The 18,051-nt window shown below is 37.5% G+C and overlaps 1 protein-coding gene across 4 annotated transcripts in view; it reads right to left on the bottom strand.

Moving 5' to 3' along the window:
• The window catches only part of DERA (deoxyribose-phosphate aldolase), a 138,040-nt gene that overhangs the window by 24,605 nt on the left and 95,384 nt on the right, over positions 1–18,051 (bottom strand). For all 4 annotated transcript variants that reach the window (XR_016394877.1, XR_002645153.3, XM_089920353.1 and 1 more), the window contains one exon: positions 792–904. Coding sequence is in view for 2 of the 4 variants with exons in the window: in XM_089920353.1 (XP_089776479.1) it covers positions 792–904 (113 nt within the window). In the remaining 2 variants the exon portion in view is untranslated. The remainder of the gene's footprint in view (positions 1–791; positions 905–18,051) is intronic.

The following is an 18,051-nucleotide window of genomic DNA, read 5'->3' as shown; positions in this document are numbered from 1 at the left end:
ATTCATGTTTCAAAAATATGTATTATTTTTTGAAAAGCGAGCATATACCCTCCTCAGCTTAACAGTCTTCCAAAGAGCACCTCCAGCTGCCATAAAACGCAAAAGTGGATATTTAATTCAAGAGCTATATAACGTCTAGCTACCTTTTCCCTGCTGTTTCACAGCATTTCATTATTTTGTTTAATAAGTTCATCTCCTCGAGAATTTTCTCTTCACCTCATATTATTAAAAGTAATAAGTTTTTCTGGACCGGGGGTTTCCCAACAGAAAAACCAATTTATGTGTGTCCTTCAATAATGACAGGAAAAGATTATTTCCCATTATATTGCATACTTTTCATATCACCACCACAGCTTATCATTCAATAAATGTTACTCTGCAATTCTTTCCATTCCTCAAGAAGTTTAATTTCTGCATTAACCTGTTTTCTCTGGCCAACGCCTTACCAGAAAGTTTCTGTGTTGCAGCAGAACTAGTTCGTTAAGGAACCCATTTAGGAATCTCTCGTCAGTGATAAAACTGTCTTCGGTTAATAAAAGGACACAAAGTGAGTTTACACCTTGATCACACATCCTAACGCCCACACTCATACTCACTTTCTGTGAATCGCACAGTTTCCCCCCGAATGTATTCTTTGGTAGTGAAACGTAAATTAGATGTTTATCTTAATACAGGTAACGCACTCACACCATCTGCCTATAATGCCTATAAAGACAGTTATCACGGCTGTGACGAGTATTGTAAATAACATTATCTTTACTCCAAAGAAAGATTTGCTGGCAATAATATACCTTGTTTCCAGTTTTCCAGAAGAAATCCCTAATGGCCCGTAGCATGACTATAGCTACTGGGAAGGTGGCATTTACTGTTTCTTTTCCAGTAGAGGTCTTAATAAAATCTGATCCTAAAACAAAAGGAAGAAAAAAACTCCATGTTAATTAAAAAACTTATTTTTTATACTTTTGAGTCAGTGGAAGAAACGAGTTGTGTAAATTCTTTTTCCTGAGGAGCACGACTTTATTTTTCATCAATTATTTGAAAAACTAAAACCAAATCTCTCTTTAAAATCATTCTGTCCACATTTTTTTCCCCTGACCATACGATGGATTAAATTAGGCACCAAATGGATTCTCACTGATCCCTGGAGCTCTTGTCTCTATATTTCCATATCAGCAATTAAAACCAAGTTGGTTTATTTAACGCAAAACTGAGAGGAATAGAAACAATTTCATGCCCTGTGCTTAGCATCATATATCATAACATTTTACGACAAAACCGGAGGGCCTACTCATATTCTTACATGTGATAGAAAGTACACAGTACAGCTGTGACAACACAAGGAGAACCACCATTAGCTGATTCCTACTGCATTGTTCGTTAACGAAAGCTCTGCCTTCCAACCAGATTGTGACTTTCATGAAAGACACCATGCATTTTCAACTTGCAAATATTTTAAACACTTCCTGTCTCTCAAATGTATCTTAAACCTATTGATGTAGGTTTCTGCTGAATAGAAACCCAAAACAAAATAGCACAAGGAGACAAAGAGAGGATAATAGTTAAGAGTCACTGAGTGCTGTGCACTATGCACTATTCTATGTGCTTTGTAAGTACTGACTCAATCGATCCTCACAATAACTGTATAAGTACTAATATGATCCCCATTTTTAAAGAGGAAATTAAGGCACAGAAGTGTAAAGTAACTTGCCTGAGGTCACACAGGGCAGGGGGTAGGTAGAATTCTAACCAAAGCAATATAGCTTAACCCATGTGCTATAGAGTCTCTAAGAAACTTACTGAGGGTCACACAGTCAAGACAGCCAAACACAGACTCCATCCTTCAGGTGGTGAACCATCCTCACAATGCTCTGTGCAGACCACAGATCAGCAGCACAGGCACTACCAGGGAACGTGTTTAAAACGTAGACTCTCAGACTTCCCTGGTGGTGTAGTGGTTAAGAATCCACCTGCCAATGCAGGGGACACAGGTTCAATCCCCGGTCCAGGAAGATCCCACATGCCGCGGAGTGACTAAGCCCGTGCGCCACAACTACTGAGCCCACGTGCCACAACTACTGAAGCCTGCGTGCCTAGAGCCCATGCTCGGCAACGAGAAGGCACCGCTATGAGAAGCCCGTGCACTGCATCGACGAGTAGCCCTCGCTCACCGCAACTAGAGAAAGCCCGCGCACAACAACGAAGACCCATCGCAGCCAAAACTTAATAAGTAAATTAAATAAATTATTTTTAAAAGTTTGTTTAAAAAATAAATAAAACATAGACTCTCAGGCCCTACACCAGACCAACTGAATCATAATCTGAATAGAAACAAGGTTCCTAGGTGATTCCTGGGCCAGTGCATGGCCCTTGCGCACAAAATCTGTGGAACCCTACATAAGACTAATCTCTGAGATTCTCCCAGGTCTGTCAAAGAAATGTTCAAAAGAAGTGGAGACAAGAAGTGGCCAAAACTTTCCCCTCTGGTTTCAACTGCAAAAGACACGCCCAGGACTACCTTGTGGATAGAAAGGTTCAAATCAGCACGCCTTCAGCAAGCACACTGTGTGAAAGGCACAGTGGGAAATATAAACACAAAGCATTCAAGCCCTTTCCCTCAAAAGCATACATGCTATGAGCAGGTATAGAGGAAACATAAATCCTGCGTAATCACTTGGTGAGTCAGAAGTCAGGAGATCTGGATTCCCCCTCTGCCAGATACTGTATTTACCTTGCAAATTCCATCGCCTAACCTTTCTCATTTATAAAACATGTCTGGAAATTCTTACTTGCTTCATAGTGTTATACAAAGAATCAAAAGAGACAATCTCTGTGAAAAGACTGTGAAAACTGTCAAGTGTTAAACAAACAGAAATGGAGCGAAGACCTAGGTAGGGTTGCAATCTGTGTAAGAACCACAGGAATTCTGATCTATCCAAGCAGGTCACTGGAAGCCTTCTTTCCTTTGGGCCTGTAGGCCCGTTTGGGGAAATGGAGATGTGCCTGTCATGCCTGCATTCATTCAAGAAGTGTTCACTGAGCGCTTACTATGTGCTGGATTCTGTTCTACATGCTGGGAACAGATCATGACACAAAACCAAGTTCTTGCCATTGTGACTAGATTCTCTAGAAGAAAAAGACAATAAACAAAGAACTACATAACAAAGGCCAGGTGGAGTGAAGTGTGGTGAAGAAAAATAATGCAACATAATGAGAAAGAGAGTGACAGATTTGGGGAGAGGTAGCTGTATTTAAATAGTCACCATAAAGGCATCTCTGATGAGTAAAATTCAGAGACTGATGAAGGGAATCTGTGAAAAGAGCACCACAAGCAGGGAAACAGCAAGTGTGAAGGCCCTGAGGTAGGCATGTGCTAAGGTGATGAATGAGTGAATAAATGGGACTCCACGACCAACGCCTGGCCCCTACAACATAAGAAATAACAAGCAAAGAGAAGAAATGAAAGCCCGCAAACAGATGTAAGAGGTGAGAGGAACATTACTAAAAAATTCACACTGCAACCATGATGTGTTTTCCTAACAGGTGACACTGTCTTCTGGTTCACTAGAAGGCTTTTGGGTACAACACTGGATCTATTTGAATCCTTCTAAGCATCTCAGAAGAGAAGATTATTAAGACAGAAGACCAAGGCCATATTTAGAGGCCTAAAAAAAAGGTACGGTCACTTAAAAATCACACCATCTAAAGTTAACCAAAAGAGCCAAACTCCCTTACGGAGGAGACTGTCTTCCTAGTACACCTAGAAGAAAACACCTACCGTGGTAGCAATAGCAGCCCAGGAGCTGTAATGGTGGCCTACACATTGTTTGTGCCCCTTTCTTGACTGTATTGTTTGAAGACAGGTGCTATACCTTTCTTGTGCACTTCTGTATCCCCAGACCGTGACACACATGAGAAGCTTAATAAATTTTGGGTGGGTGGATGGGTGGGTAGCCACAGTTACCAATAAAAAGCAAATGATAATATTTTCCATGTTTAACTGACTAATGGGGAAAAGGAAGACAGTTTGGGGTTTCATTCCAGTCCCAGTAACAAAATTGGGCAGATGGCTTAGAAGAAAATATCATTTTATTTATTTATTTTAAGTTCAGAACAGATTCAGATCTACAGCAACATTACGAGGACATTACAGAGAGTTCCATATACCCCACACTCAGTTTCCCCTATTATTAGCAACTTATATCAGTATGGTACATTTGTTATAATTAATGAACCTATATTGATGTATTATTAAAACCGAAATAATATTTTATTTAGATAAATAATACTTTATTTAGATTTCCTTAGTTTTACTCAGGATCCAATTTCATCCAGGATACTATATTTGTCATGTCCCCATAGGTTCCTCCTGGCTGTGACAGCTTCTTAGACTTTCCTTATTTTGATGACCTTGACAATTTTAAGGAGTGCTTGTCAGGTATTTCATAAAATTTCTGTCAACTGGCATTGTCTGACATTTTCTCATGATTACACTGGGGTTACATGTTTTTTGGGGAAGAAAACCACAGAGGTAATGTGCCATTCTCATCACATCACATCAAGGGTACATATTAACAATATCACTTCCCACTGTTGAAGTTGACCTTGAACACTGGTGTAGGTGGTATTTGCTAGGTTTCTCCAGTGAAAAGTCACTCCTTTCCTCCTATTTTCCATACTGTACTCTTTGGAAAGAAGTCCTTAGTGTGTATCCCACACTTTAGGAATGGGAGCTGCAAGCCACTTCCTTCAGGGAGGTGGATATTTTTGCATGAGAGACTTGTCTCTTCTCCATTTATTCATTTATTTATAATCATTTATTTATATGAATATAGACTCAAAGATATTTATTCTTTACTTGGGTTTATCATCCAATATTACTTAATTTATTTTGTTGCCCAAATGGCTCTAGGTTTGGCCATTGGGAGTTCTTTCAGTTGCTTCCTGTTTTCCTTTGACACACCACCATAATGTGGATTTTTTGTTTTTTTAAGCACTTACTTTCTGGTACTACCAGATGCTCCAGGCTCATCTTATATGTTTTCCACCCCAGTCCAAGAATAAGCCATTTCTCCAAAGAGCCCTGGTTCCTTTTATTGGAAAATAGTGTTCGAAACTAAGATCTTGGTGGTAGGTGCTCATTGCTATTGCTAGGGATCTTGCTTTTAGGCCTTCTCAGCTGACTGAGCAAGGAAAAATGTGTGTGTATATTCTAACCCATTGATATATACATATATATTTACAATTCCATATTTAACTATCTACGTCTATATTGAACTAAAGACGAGTTATACTGATGTCTCCAACTCTGACCCATTACAAGGATTGTTCTAGGCCTCTCCCCTTGCTTATCTGTAAACTCCCACCCCAACAGTGAGAACCTGGCACCCACCATCCATGATCCATTTATTTAATTGTGCACATCCAGTATGCATGTATCGTGTTCTCTGAATTGTTAACCACACCATTAAGGAAAACCACTGCATCAACGACTGTCTAGTGCTAACGTGCAGTTTCACTGGCCTCTAAGCTTTATAGACTAAATTCATTTACAAAGATATGTAGCTCAGCACCTTTTCTCCCACCTCCTTCAGTGAGGCTGTTTTGTACATTTGTAATATAGTTTGATTCTTTGGCCACACTGTGCATTCCATCCTGGAATCCCCTGACCCCCTAAATGGCTGTATTCATTTGCATACATTAAGGTTCACTCGTAGTGAATCTTCTAGTGGTTTTGAAAAATGTACAGTGTTATATATCCATCTTTACAGTACCATACAGAATACTTCCACCACTCTAAAAAATCCCCTATGCTTCACATTTTCATTTCCCCCTTGCTCCAGCAATCACTGAACTTTTTACTAACTCAACAGTTTTGCCTTTTCCAGAATGTTATATAATTGGAATCACGCAGCCTTTCAGACTGGCTTCTTTCACTTAGCAACATGCACTTAACATTCACTTCTGTCTTTTCCTGGCTCATTTCTTTTTATCGATAAATAGTACTCCATTACATAACTGTTCCACCATTTGTTAATCTATTCACCTACTAAAGGCTATCTTGGTTGCTTCAGTTTTGGGCAAATACGAATAAAGTTGCTATAAACATTCATATGCAGGTTTTTGTGTGGGCATAAATTTTCAAATCAGTTGGGTAAATAACTAGGGGGGAAATTGCTAGATTTTACAGTAAGACCATATTTAGCTTTGAAAAAAGCTACCAGATTATCTTTCAATGTAGCTACACCATTTTGCATTCCCAACAGTAACAAATGAGAGTTCCTGTTGCTCTACATCTTCAGTAACAATTGGTGGTGTCAATTTTTGAACTTTAGGCAATCTAACGGGTATGCGTACAGGTCAAGTACAGATTATATTTTGTTAGATTAGATTATACCAACTATGTCAATTATGAATTACTATTGTAAATGGTAGTTTTCTTAAATTTCAAATTCTGTTTGCCCATTACAGTAAATAGGAAAGAAACAGACTTTTGTATATTAATCTTGTATCATGAAACCTTGGTAAACTCACTTAGTAAATTCAGGAGTTTGTTGTTTTGGAGAGATTTTCTCCATAGACAGGGAGGTCATCTACAGAGAAAAACAGTTTTATGTCTTTCTTTCTGTATTAATATCTTGTGGCTGTGGTAACTAATTATAACAAACTTGGTAGCTTAGAGAAAAAGAAATTTATTCTCTCACCGTTCTGGAGGCCAGAAGTCCAAAATCAAGGTGTGAGTATGACTGCCCTCCCTGTGGAGGCTCTCAGGAGAACATGTTCCTTGTCTCTGCAACTTCTTATGGCTGCCAGCATTCCTTGGCTGCATCACTCTAATCTCTGTCTCCACCTGCACATTGCCTTTCCTTCTGTGTGTGAGCTTAATATTCCTTTGCCTCTCTCTTATAAGGACGTATGTGGTGGCATTTTGAGTCTACTCGGATAAGCCGGAATAATAGCTTCATTTCAAAATCCTTAATTAAACACATCTGCAAAGGCTCTTTTTTTTCCCCAAAAAAAAAGGTAATATTCACAGGTTCTGGGGATTAGGATGTAAACCTATCTATGGGAGCCATTAGCAGTCTACCACACTTCCCAATCTTTATACATTGTATTTCCTTTTCTTGTCTTATTGCACCAGCTAGGACTTCCAGTAAAATGTTGAGTAGGAGTGGTGAGAAAGAACATCCTTCCCTGTTCTTAGAGGGGTCTTAGGGGAAAAGCATCCAGTTTCCCAGCATATTAGCTAAAGTCTGTTTGTAGGTATGTTTTATCAAGCTGAGGCAGTTCCCTCTATTCCTAGTTTGCTGAGAGATTTTATTATGAATAGGTGTTGGAATCTGTCAAATGCCAAACTTGTACCAATTGATATTGGCATACATTTTTTTCTTTTTTAGCTTGATATGGCGGATTACATTACATTGAACCAGCCTTGCATATCTGGAGTAAATCCCAGTTGGCTGTGGTATATTGTTCTTTTTATACATTGGGCTCATTTTGCTACTATGTTATTGAGGATTTTCACATCTATGTTCATGAGTAACAATTATCTATAGTTTTTCTTTCTTGTAATGTCTTTATCTAGTTTTAGTGCTAGGGTAATGATAGTCTCACAGAGTGAGTGCTCTCTCTTCTATTTTCTGGAAGAGACTGTGGAGAATTGGTATTATTTTCCTCCTTAAATGTTTGGTAGAATTCATCAGTTAAACCATCTAGAGCTAGTACTTTCCTTTTTGGAAGGTTTTAATTATTTTTCTTTAATAATTTATTAAAGTATTAAATATCATTATATTATTAAATAAATAAGCAAATTTATTATGTTATAACACTCTATAATTAAAACATTTTATAAAATAAATAAAATTAAAATAATATCATTAACAGACATAGGCCTATTCAGGCTATTTCTCTCTGTGGGAGTTTTGGTTGTTCGTATCTTTCAGGAAATTGATCCCTGTAACCTACATTATCAAACTGTGGGCAAAGAGTTGTTCATAGTATTCCTTTATTATTCTTTTAACGATCATAGGAACAGTTATGATCTCTCGTTTCTGATATTAGTATTCTCTCTTTGATTCTTTGGTTATTCTGACTAGAAGTTTATCAATTTGATTGATCTTTCCAAAGAACCAGCTTTTAGGGTTTTAAAATTTTCTCTATTGTTTTTGTTTTCAATTTCATTTAATTTCTGCTCTAATTTTGATTTCTGTTGTTCTGCTTGCCTGAGACATAAATTATGGTTCTTTCTCTATGTCCTAAGGTAGAAGCTGAGATTACTGATTTTTGATCATTCTTCTTTTCTAATATATGCATCTGTTATAAATTTCCTTCTAAGCTCTGCTTTTGCACAATTTCACAAATTTTGATGAGTTGTATTTTAATTTTCATTTAATTCAAAAGAAATTTTTAAAATTTTTCTTGAGAATGTCTTGAACTATGTATTATTTAGAAGTATGTTGTTTAATTTCCAACTATTTGGGAGATTTTCAGCTGTCTTTCTGTTATTGATTCCTAGTTTAGTTCCACTTCAGTCCAAGAACATACTTTGTATGGTGTCTATTCTTTTAAACATTGAAGTGTGTTTTAAGAGCCAGGATGTGTCCTTTCTTGGTGAATGTTCCATTAGAACTTGAAAATATGTATTCTGCTGCTGTTGGACCGAGTTCTCTATAAACATCAATTTGATTATGTTGATTAATAAGGCTACTCAGGTCAACTACATCCTAGCTGATACTTCTGCTTTCTTGAGCTATCAACTACTGAAAGAGGAGTCTTGAATTCCAGCTATAATAGCAGATTTGTCTATTTCTCTTTTCAGTTCTACCAGATTCTGCCTCATATTTTGATGCTCTGTTGTTAGGTGCATACATGTTTAGGATTGTTTAGGATGTCTTCTTGGAGAAATGAGCCCTTTATTATTATGCAATGTCCTTCTTTGTCCAACCCCTGAAAATGTTCCTTTTTCTGAAGTCTGCTTTGTCTGAAATTAATACCCCTACTTCTGCTTTACTCTGATGTTAGCATGGTGTATCTTTCTCCATCTCTTTACTCTGAACCTTCAAAGTCTTTATATTTAAAATGGCTTTCTTACAGATGACATATAATAGGGTCTTACTTTTTATAATTAATTATACCTTTTTCTATTTGTTGTATTTTTTATTAATTGTTACACCTTTTTCTACCTTCTCTGGTTTTAACTGAGCATTTTATATGATTCCATTTTATCTCCTCTCAGCATATCAATTATACTTCTTTTGTATACTTCTTTAGAGTTTTCAATATATATTTTTAACTAATCTACCTTCAAATAACACTATATTGCTACACAAGTACTGCAGTTACCTTTCAACCAAGTATTCCTAATTTCTCCCTCCTATCCCCTATAACACTGCTGTAAAATTCATCTTCACTTATCCATATGGTATAATCTTTAAACAGTTATCTTTTAGATCAACTGAGAAAGAAACATAATTTCTTTTTGTTCTTCACTTATCCGACAGCCTTCCTTTTTAATGTAAATCAGAGTTTCTGACCTATATAATTCTCCTCCTTCCAGAAGAACATTTTAACATTTCTTATAGGGCAGATCTGCTGGCAATGATTTCCCTCAGTTTTTAATATGTCTAAGCCCTTCACTTTTGAAGGGTAATTTCACTGAATATAGATTTTTAGGTTGGTGGGGTTTTTCCTTTGATACTTTAACTATTTCACTCTACTTGCTTCTTGCCGACACGGTTTCCAATGAGAAGTCCACTGGAATTGTTTTCTTTTCCTTTTCTCTGGCTCTTTTCTGAAATTTTCTATTTGTCTTTGGTTTTCTTCAGTTTGAATATTATATATCTAGATGTAGTGTTTTTTGTTTCTGTTTGTCTGTTTGTTTTTGATATTTATTCTGCTAAGTGTTTGAGCTTCCTGGATCTGCAGCTTGGTATCAGTCATTAATTTTGGAAAATTCTTGGCTATTATTACTTCAAATATGCTGTCTACTCAATTTTCTCTTTCTTCAAGTATTTCGGGTACATGTGCCACACATTTTGAAATTGTTCCACAGTTTTTGAATGTTCTGTTTTTTTTTCATCCATTCTTCTCTTCACATTTCAATTTAGGAGATTTCTTTTAACCTATCTTCATAGTCACTGATTCTTTCCACAGCCCTATCCAGTCTACTGATAAGGCATTCTTCACTTCTGTTTCAGTGTTTTTGATTTCTAGCATTTCCTTTTGAGTTTTTCTTAGGGTTTCCATCTCTCTGTTTATATTACGTATCATTCCTTCATGTTGTCTACTTTTCCCATTCAAATCATTAACATATTAGTCATAGTTACTTTAAATTTCTCTTTCTGATAATTCTAACATATCTGTCATATCTGACTGGTTCTGTTGTTTGTTTGTCTCTATAGATTCTGTTTTTTCTTGCCTTTTAGCATCTCTTGTAATTTTCCCTTTTTAAAATATATTTTTTTAAGTTTATTGATTTATTTACTTATTTATTTTTGGCTGCACTGGGTCTTCATTGCTGCGTGCAGGCTTTCTCTAGTTGCGGTGAGCAGGGGCTACTCTTTGTCTCAGTGTGCTGGCTTCTCATTGTGGTGGCTTCTCTTGTTGCGGAGCACGGCTCTAGGCACGCGGGCTTCAGTGGTTGTGGCATGCGGGCTCAGCAGTTGTGGCTCGTGGGCTCTAGAATGCAGGCTCAGTAGTTGTGGTGCACGGGCTTAGTTGCTCCACAGCATGTGGGACCTTCCTGGACCAGGGCTCGAACCAGTGTCCCCATGCAGGCGGATTCTTAACCACTGCGCCGCTGGGGAAGTCCTTCTCTTGTAATTTTCTGTTGAATGCCAGTCGTGACATCAGGTAATAGGAATTGAGATAGATAGGACTTCAGTGTGAGATTTTATGTTAATCTGGCTAAGAGTTGGGCTGTGTTTAATGTCTGTTGTAGCCACAGGTATTGGAGACTTCAAGTCCTATAACATCCTGGTTTTTGTCTCTCATGTTTACTTTAGGCTTCCTAAGTCTTCCTACTTAGAGACAGTCTATGTCTTTTAGCTCTGTCAGCCGTAATCCACTGGATTACTGGAGCCCTATTGCTGTGATGATAGTGTATGGGAGAGAGGAAGTATTTTATAGTCTTATTAAATTTTAGTCTTCAAGTGGGCCTTTGTCCTTGGGCTGTAACCTTCATAAGTATGTCTTGGCTTTTCTCCCCTACTTTGGTGAGGTAGGAAGACTAGAGTGAAATGCCCTCCCAGGTAGGATAAGGTTCTAATAAAGTCTTTTGCCCTGGAAAGTGGACCTTTGACAGGTTGAATGCTCTGGGCATATTTCATAATGATTATCTTCCCCTTCCCCTGCCACAGCCAAGAGAGGATCTTTCTTGGCTCTTCACTGTGAGAACCTGGGGTTCCTGGAGGGAAAAGCCACAAAAGTGTGGGGGCCACATGCAGCCTCCAGCACTTTGTCAAAATTACCGTGTAAGTGTTCCTACCAGTTTATGGCTCTAGCAGGTAAGCAGATCTCAGCTGTGACCCTCAGGATCTTCCTGTCTCTACAGATTTCAAGGTGGCAGTTTGCCCTGTGACTTAAGCTCCTTAATGGGTCTGAGAAAAGTCACTGATTTTCAGTTTACTTGGCTTTTTCTTGCTCCAAGGACAGTTATGACAGTTTCCAAGCTCTTCACATGCCAAAGCTGATACCAGAAGTCCTTAAATTTTAATGCAAGAAGTCCTTAAATCCATATGGAAATCACATATGGATAAAGATACAAATTATATACAGTATTTACAGTGTTTTGGACAGACGCCAAGTAAGTATTATAGTCAACAAGAAATGGAAAGGTTCAGATTCACTTTAGCAAAAACAAGGGAAGGTTTCATAGAACGGGGAATTTAGGAAAGACCTTGAAGGAGAGATAAAATGTGAAGATGAGAGAGCAGATGGAAGAAAACCACCATTAGAAGAAACACCAAAAGCATAGAAAGTGCAAGACACATCCCAACAATAATAAATGGATGCATCTAAGGAATCTCTGTGAGGGACAGGGAGCAGAGAGACAGGGAGTGGTGATATATGGGGTGTGTGTGTCAATGCGTGTCTTAAAAACTGACTGTAAAAATCCGTTGATCACCTGAGATCAGTGTTTAAGATACTAAACTGGGTGTCTGTGCTGGAGAGGTTGAGGAAGGACAATTGAGAATCAGAGACCACATAAGAGATTCAAATAGCAGGGAGGTAGGCACCCCTGGCTATCTCTTTAAATCCAGGAATAAGGCCGAGCTTTAATTACACAAAATGCTTTAGAAAGTACACTCGTATTTTACAACTGTCAAAAGAACAATGGATTTTCCAGTGGGACTAGATAGGCACACACTTTGTTTTACTTATTTTAATATTGCTTCCCTTGCCCCCTCTGCTAAAACAAAATTACCTTAGAGAAATAAATGCTAGATTTCGAATTACCAACACCACAGAGCACCACAGATTCTCCTCAGAGCTCATGTAAATCCAACATTAAACCAAGCTCACCTCTGCTCAGCCTGGGGAAAAAAACCTTATGAGAATATGAGAAAATATCTCACAATTAAAATAGCTGTCCATATAAATGTTCTTTCATCAGTGCCCATAATTTCAATGAAATAACTAAACTAGGAGATGAAAGGCCTGAAAAGTCAAAAGTAACACATTAAATAGACTAGTATTCAAATGTGATTGGTTGAAATTAAAATTAATAATAAATTTACAGTATGATATTATATTGTATTTTTTTATTTTCCAAATTTGAAATCTCTAGCACAAGACTTTTTTCGTGGTCTAAAGCAACTCAAAGCTTTTCTAAGGCCTATAATTGCAAGTCTCCATGGTACAGTTTCATTAAAAACTTTCATTAAGCAACAGCTGCCCTTGTATACGGTCTTCTAATCAATTCGGTCAAACAGAATGACTTCTAATCAGCTGTTGATAAAAATAGAAGATGAAATTCTAATTCTAATAGATTAACCACAAACTCAAGACAGTCTTCAAAATCCATCTAGCTCTATTCTCCAGTGGATTTAATGACTATTCAGCAACTCATTACTAAATAGAACAAGATGAACATTTTCCAGTTCATTAAAGAAATGTACTATGTATTTTTGCATTGTCCTCATGATTCGTTACAGGGAGTCTTAATTACAAGATAATGGATAATGGTTATTAAATGCAGACTGCAGTAATGAAGCTCTATTCATTTGCGAACCTCAGAGACTGCAAAGAGAAGAAAATAAAATTACCAGCTTCAAAAGATTAACGGATCAAATTATTATTCAATTTTGAAAATCTCATTCAGACTTCACAGAAACAAGAAGAGATTAAAAACTAGTATTAAGACCAAAGTAGTACATTAAAAAAAATAATATCTTAAGGCTATTACTGCCTAATAAGCTTCAGATGTGATTATTAGAAAAACATACAGCTAACAATGGGAAAACATACATTTTTATTTCCTGAACAAATCTTACTTATGAGATAGGAAGTAACTGGTAGGGTCTTAAAGGGTGTCTTGGTGAACATGGAAGATATATGCTACTAGGCTACAAAAGAACAGCACAATGGAAGGTATTATGAACATTTTATACCTCACTAATGAAAAAGAGGATTTAAACTCAACTGTCGCTTGAGAGAGCTTGTCATTAAGCAGAATTCATGCCAACCCTATAATAAGAGTTTCTGGGCACATTATTCATTAGCACCATGTTTTCTATTGCTCTGTAAGAAACCACCAATTCAAGTCAGCAAGCGAGTTTTGTATGGTAATTCTGACAGTAATTTATACTTGCAATCTGCAATGGGACACTTTAAAAAAAAACAAATGTACTGTACAGAAATATGAAGCCCCCAATTAAAACCATATTCTTAGATATTATATTCTTTCACTCATCGTAGGCTTGAAAATAATTTGGGGTGAGATAAAAAGACCCAGTCTATGGCTGAAGAACTGGCCAGAGGAAGGATGGAAGCAGAGGCCCCTGTGGAGATATCAACATGGTGCTTCCGCTCAGTCTGGAAGTACAGCACAAAGCCATCCTTATGTGATCCAGGGATACTGGCTAATCTTGTGAAAAGTGGCGGAAACGTTTTCCAGAAGAAAGACGAAAGCCTAAGAAGGAAAGAAAAAAATAGAAACACAAGCTCTCTCAGTTCTTTCCTTCAATCTGAAGAGTGAGCTCTGGAAATACTTCTCATTTGGTCCAGTCCATCAAGTGAAAAAAGCAACAGAGCATCACAGTTAAGCAGTAAGGCATGTTCAAGCAGAAGGGCAATCAGAAAGCAACCACAATCTCAGAGTTGGAAAATATCTCAAATACCCTAAAGGTAAGATTGGCTCATGATAACCACATTCCTTGCAGTTGCCTTCCTCTCAATAAAAACAAAAATGTGGCCATTTAAAACAATGCAGAACAGCATGATTCAAATGAAATGCAAGGTGGGAACTGACTATATAATCCTTGGTAATTGACAATAATGTCCCTAGGAGAATATTCTAAACAATTATGGTAACCATACAAAGATATATGGTAGAATGGCTTGACACAAACAAGAGTCCTTGAGCTATGTCTAATATGCCCGAAGTTTCCTTTCACTTCTAAAACTTAGGTTACTTGAAATGAGTTTTAGAACTAGAATAATGCTGGAGATGAGTAACCAATCAATGCAAATAACATCTATTTTATAGTGGATTTAAATTGTGTAATTTTTCAAACAACTCTAAATAGGTTTTTTTTCCAATTTGATAAAAGGATTATTTAACTCAGATGTTTATAAGACCATATTGTCAGCATTTTGGGCCAAGATGGGAAATGGGAAACAGCAGAATATCTCCTAAACCAACCTCTAAACCTCCTCCAATTCTACTACCGTATTAATGCTCCTGAGGATGTATCCACATACAGTCCAGAGTTCAGAAATGGGCTTCCTAAAACCACGCTGTCCTTCCTAGTTTTCACCACTCTCTTTCCTTCTCCCTCTTTTGAGTAAAGTTATCAAGGAAGGAGAGTTGGGAAAGTAAACCCTAGAAGATTATGTCATTAAAACAAAAGGTTCTGAAATTAGATAGTGGGGGTGGGTTACACAACTTTGTGAATACACTAAAAACCCCTGAACTGCACCCTTTCAAGGTGAATTTCATCTTACAGGAATTACATCTCAATTTAAAACAAAAAAAGAAAACGAAGGACGTGTGATAATGACTGAGAAAGGAGGAGAAAAAGGAAAACTAGTACAACTAAACTCTAGGTAAAATTATCAATCGGTTGACAAATTGAGCACATATAGTCATCTGTACCCTCACCCCTTTCCTGAACTCACATCTTAAGGCTACTCCCAGTCATCTCCGTAAGTAGTTTCCCACCAGCTCCCAAGTATGACATCCACAAACCAGGCCTCCTCTCTCATCGCCATTAATTACTGTAACATAACATTTAGCCATCACTGGTCTAAACAGATGTGGTTATCAATTGGTAATGCTTTACTCTGTAGATGAGGTTAACCAAATGAACGACATTCATTTTATTTAAGCATTAAACAACCTACAGCATCACAAATGAAGGAAAATACTTCAACACACTTATCATTATAGTTCCTGAAAAAATTTTTTTTAAAGAATGGTACCACCACTGAGAATTTCATGCGGGCCACAGAGAGAATTTTGTTTAAAAGACCTTTTACGACCAGCTCAGTGATGCCTACTGGGGTCACTGACTCTTATCCTGGACATAGTCTAGGACTGCTTTGTCCAATATAGCAGTCACTAACCAATGTGGTTACTGAGCACCAGAAAAGTGGTTAAGTCCAAACTGGGATGTGCCATGAGTTAAGTCCAAAAATACTCATGGGTTTTTGAAGAGTTAATACAAAAAATAAAATGTAAAATATCTCACCAATAATTTTCATATTGATTATACACTAAAATGATATATTGTGGATTTATTGGGTTAAATAAAATATATTTTTATAATTACTTTTACCTGTTTCATTTTATTTATTAGTGTGGCTATCAAATTTCTTAAAAAGTATTTATCTCTATAAGACAGCACTAGTCCACAGCTTCAACGAGACACCAAAATTTGTAATCACCTTGCGTAGGCTACAATTTGATATCCTTTTAAACTAACATTCTTTAAGTGTTGCTTTAAATTCATTTAGAAAAAAAGGCTCAATTCTGCCTAAAAGTAGAATAAGAAGATCCCTGGTAACAGCACTTAACTACATTCTCGCTTGTCCAAAAACTCTGGCTCTGCCCCTCCCGATTTGAATACTTCACTCAGCCAAACAAAAGCGCTGTAATTAACTTGGACCCATCCTCCTTAGAAAACAAAGATCTGTTTAGAGAACAAAAGAGCATGTCCCTAGAATGTCTTAGGCCCAATCCCAATCACATACTGTAGAGGAATTCTAGTAAACTCAATTTTCTCTGTCTTGAATGTTTTCAGTGTTATCAATGTCTTTTATGGATTAGCACCCCGGGAAACTGGCCAGCTGACTAGTCCCTTAATCCTGTCTGAAACTGGCCTTGTTTTTAGTTTTCAAACATACGGGAGTAACTCTAAAACTACACTTACAAACTCATGACAGTGCTCAGTCCAACCACTCTATCCCAACCCTTCGATAGCCATCCAACTAATGTTTACTGAGCACTTACTATGTGCTAGTACTGTTGTAAAACGGGGGACACAGCAGAGTACAAGACAAGGCTTTCCTTTATGGGGCTCTGCACCATTAGAGGCAACAACGACTTAGTTACATAAGTTATACCTGTTTTTCTCTTTCTCTTGGTCTGGCTACCTAAAAAAATGTTTTATCTGTCTCCATCACATTACCCTCTTTTTCAGAAAGCTGGTGGCATTGTGAGAAGAAAAAAAAAAAAAGGAGAGAGAGATTAATGACATTAGGCCAGTAGCCTATCTATGATCAAAAGAAGATGCCAAAACTATGCACAGGCATTGTCACTGTAGAGGTATAATAGTTTGGATAAAACAGTAAAATGTTTTAGACTCAATATAAGATGAAAACATCAATCTATAGATCAAGTTACCAATGCCAAATGCCTCAAAATCAAAATGCTTTCCTTTTGGGCCAGCTACAGCTGAACTTATGATGTAGGGATTTACTACGGTAAGTAAATGTCCTCTATTGATATAGTAGTTTTAAAGCCATCTTATCTTAAAATGACACAACCATACCTAACACATCTTTTTCTCCTTCCCATCTGCTGGGAGGGAGGAGGCAGATGCAACCTCAATACAGGGTAAAATGTGATTTGGTATCACTATACTTTGGCAAAGAAGAGTAAAATGAAGAAGTGTTTTAACAAAATAACAGCTGAATTTCATTCTGATTGCGCTTTCTATTGTCACTAACAAGTTTGGAATATATAGAATATATATTAACATTAAAAGTCAGGAACGCTTGTGTGGAATCTATTAACTCAAGAGAAAATTACTCAAACTGAAGAAAGAGCTGCTTAAAATGGACTTAGAAATACATTTTACTGAACAAAAGCAAGCTAGAAAATTAGGCTACTTTATCAGGATTAGAATGTGCTATGAATTTTAAACACAAAGCTTTTAAAAACAATGCAGAGGGCTTCCCTGGTGGCGCAGTGGTTGAGAGTCCGCCTGCCGATGCAGGGGACACGGGTTCGTGCCCCGGTCCGGGAAGATCCCACATGCCGCGGAGCGGCTGGGCCCGTGAGCCATGGCCACTGAGCCTGCGCGTCCGGAGCCTGTGCTCCGCAACGGGAGAGGCCACAACAGTGAGAGGTCCGCATACCGCAAAAACAAACAAACAAAAAAAACCAATGCAGAGCATATTTGAGATTATCATACCTCAATGTCGTCATAAATCTTTTTTTTTCTCCAACAATTGATGATAAGTATGTAGAGTGACTTTTTACAGTGACTTGTCTTTCATAAAAGAAGTTGTGTTAATTTTTCTAAGGAGTGTTATCTCTAGGTGACTGTTTCACTGTACCTGGAGATTCATCTGCTTCCCATTAGCAGATCCATAGATGGGTGAACCTTG

This window comes from Delphinapterus leucas, chromosome 11 (genome assembly GCF_059928025.1).
Source record: "Delphinapterus leucas isolate spDelLeu-1000000601 "Yukka" chromosome 11, BTC_Dleu_Yukka2, whole genome shotgun sequence".
In the NCBI taxonomy this organism is placed as follows: domain Eukaryota; kingdom Metazoa; phylum Chordata; class Mammalia; order Artiodactyla; family Monodontidae; genus Delphinapterus; species Delphinapterus leucas.
Note: the sequence above shows the minus strand (reverse complement) of the source record. Positions and strands in the feature narration are given on the sequence as shown.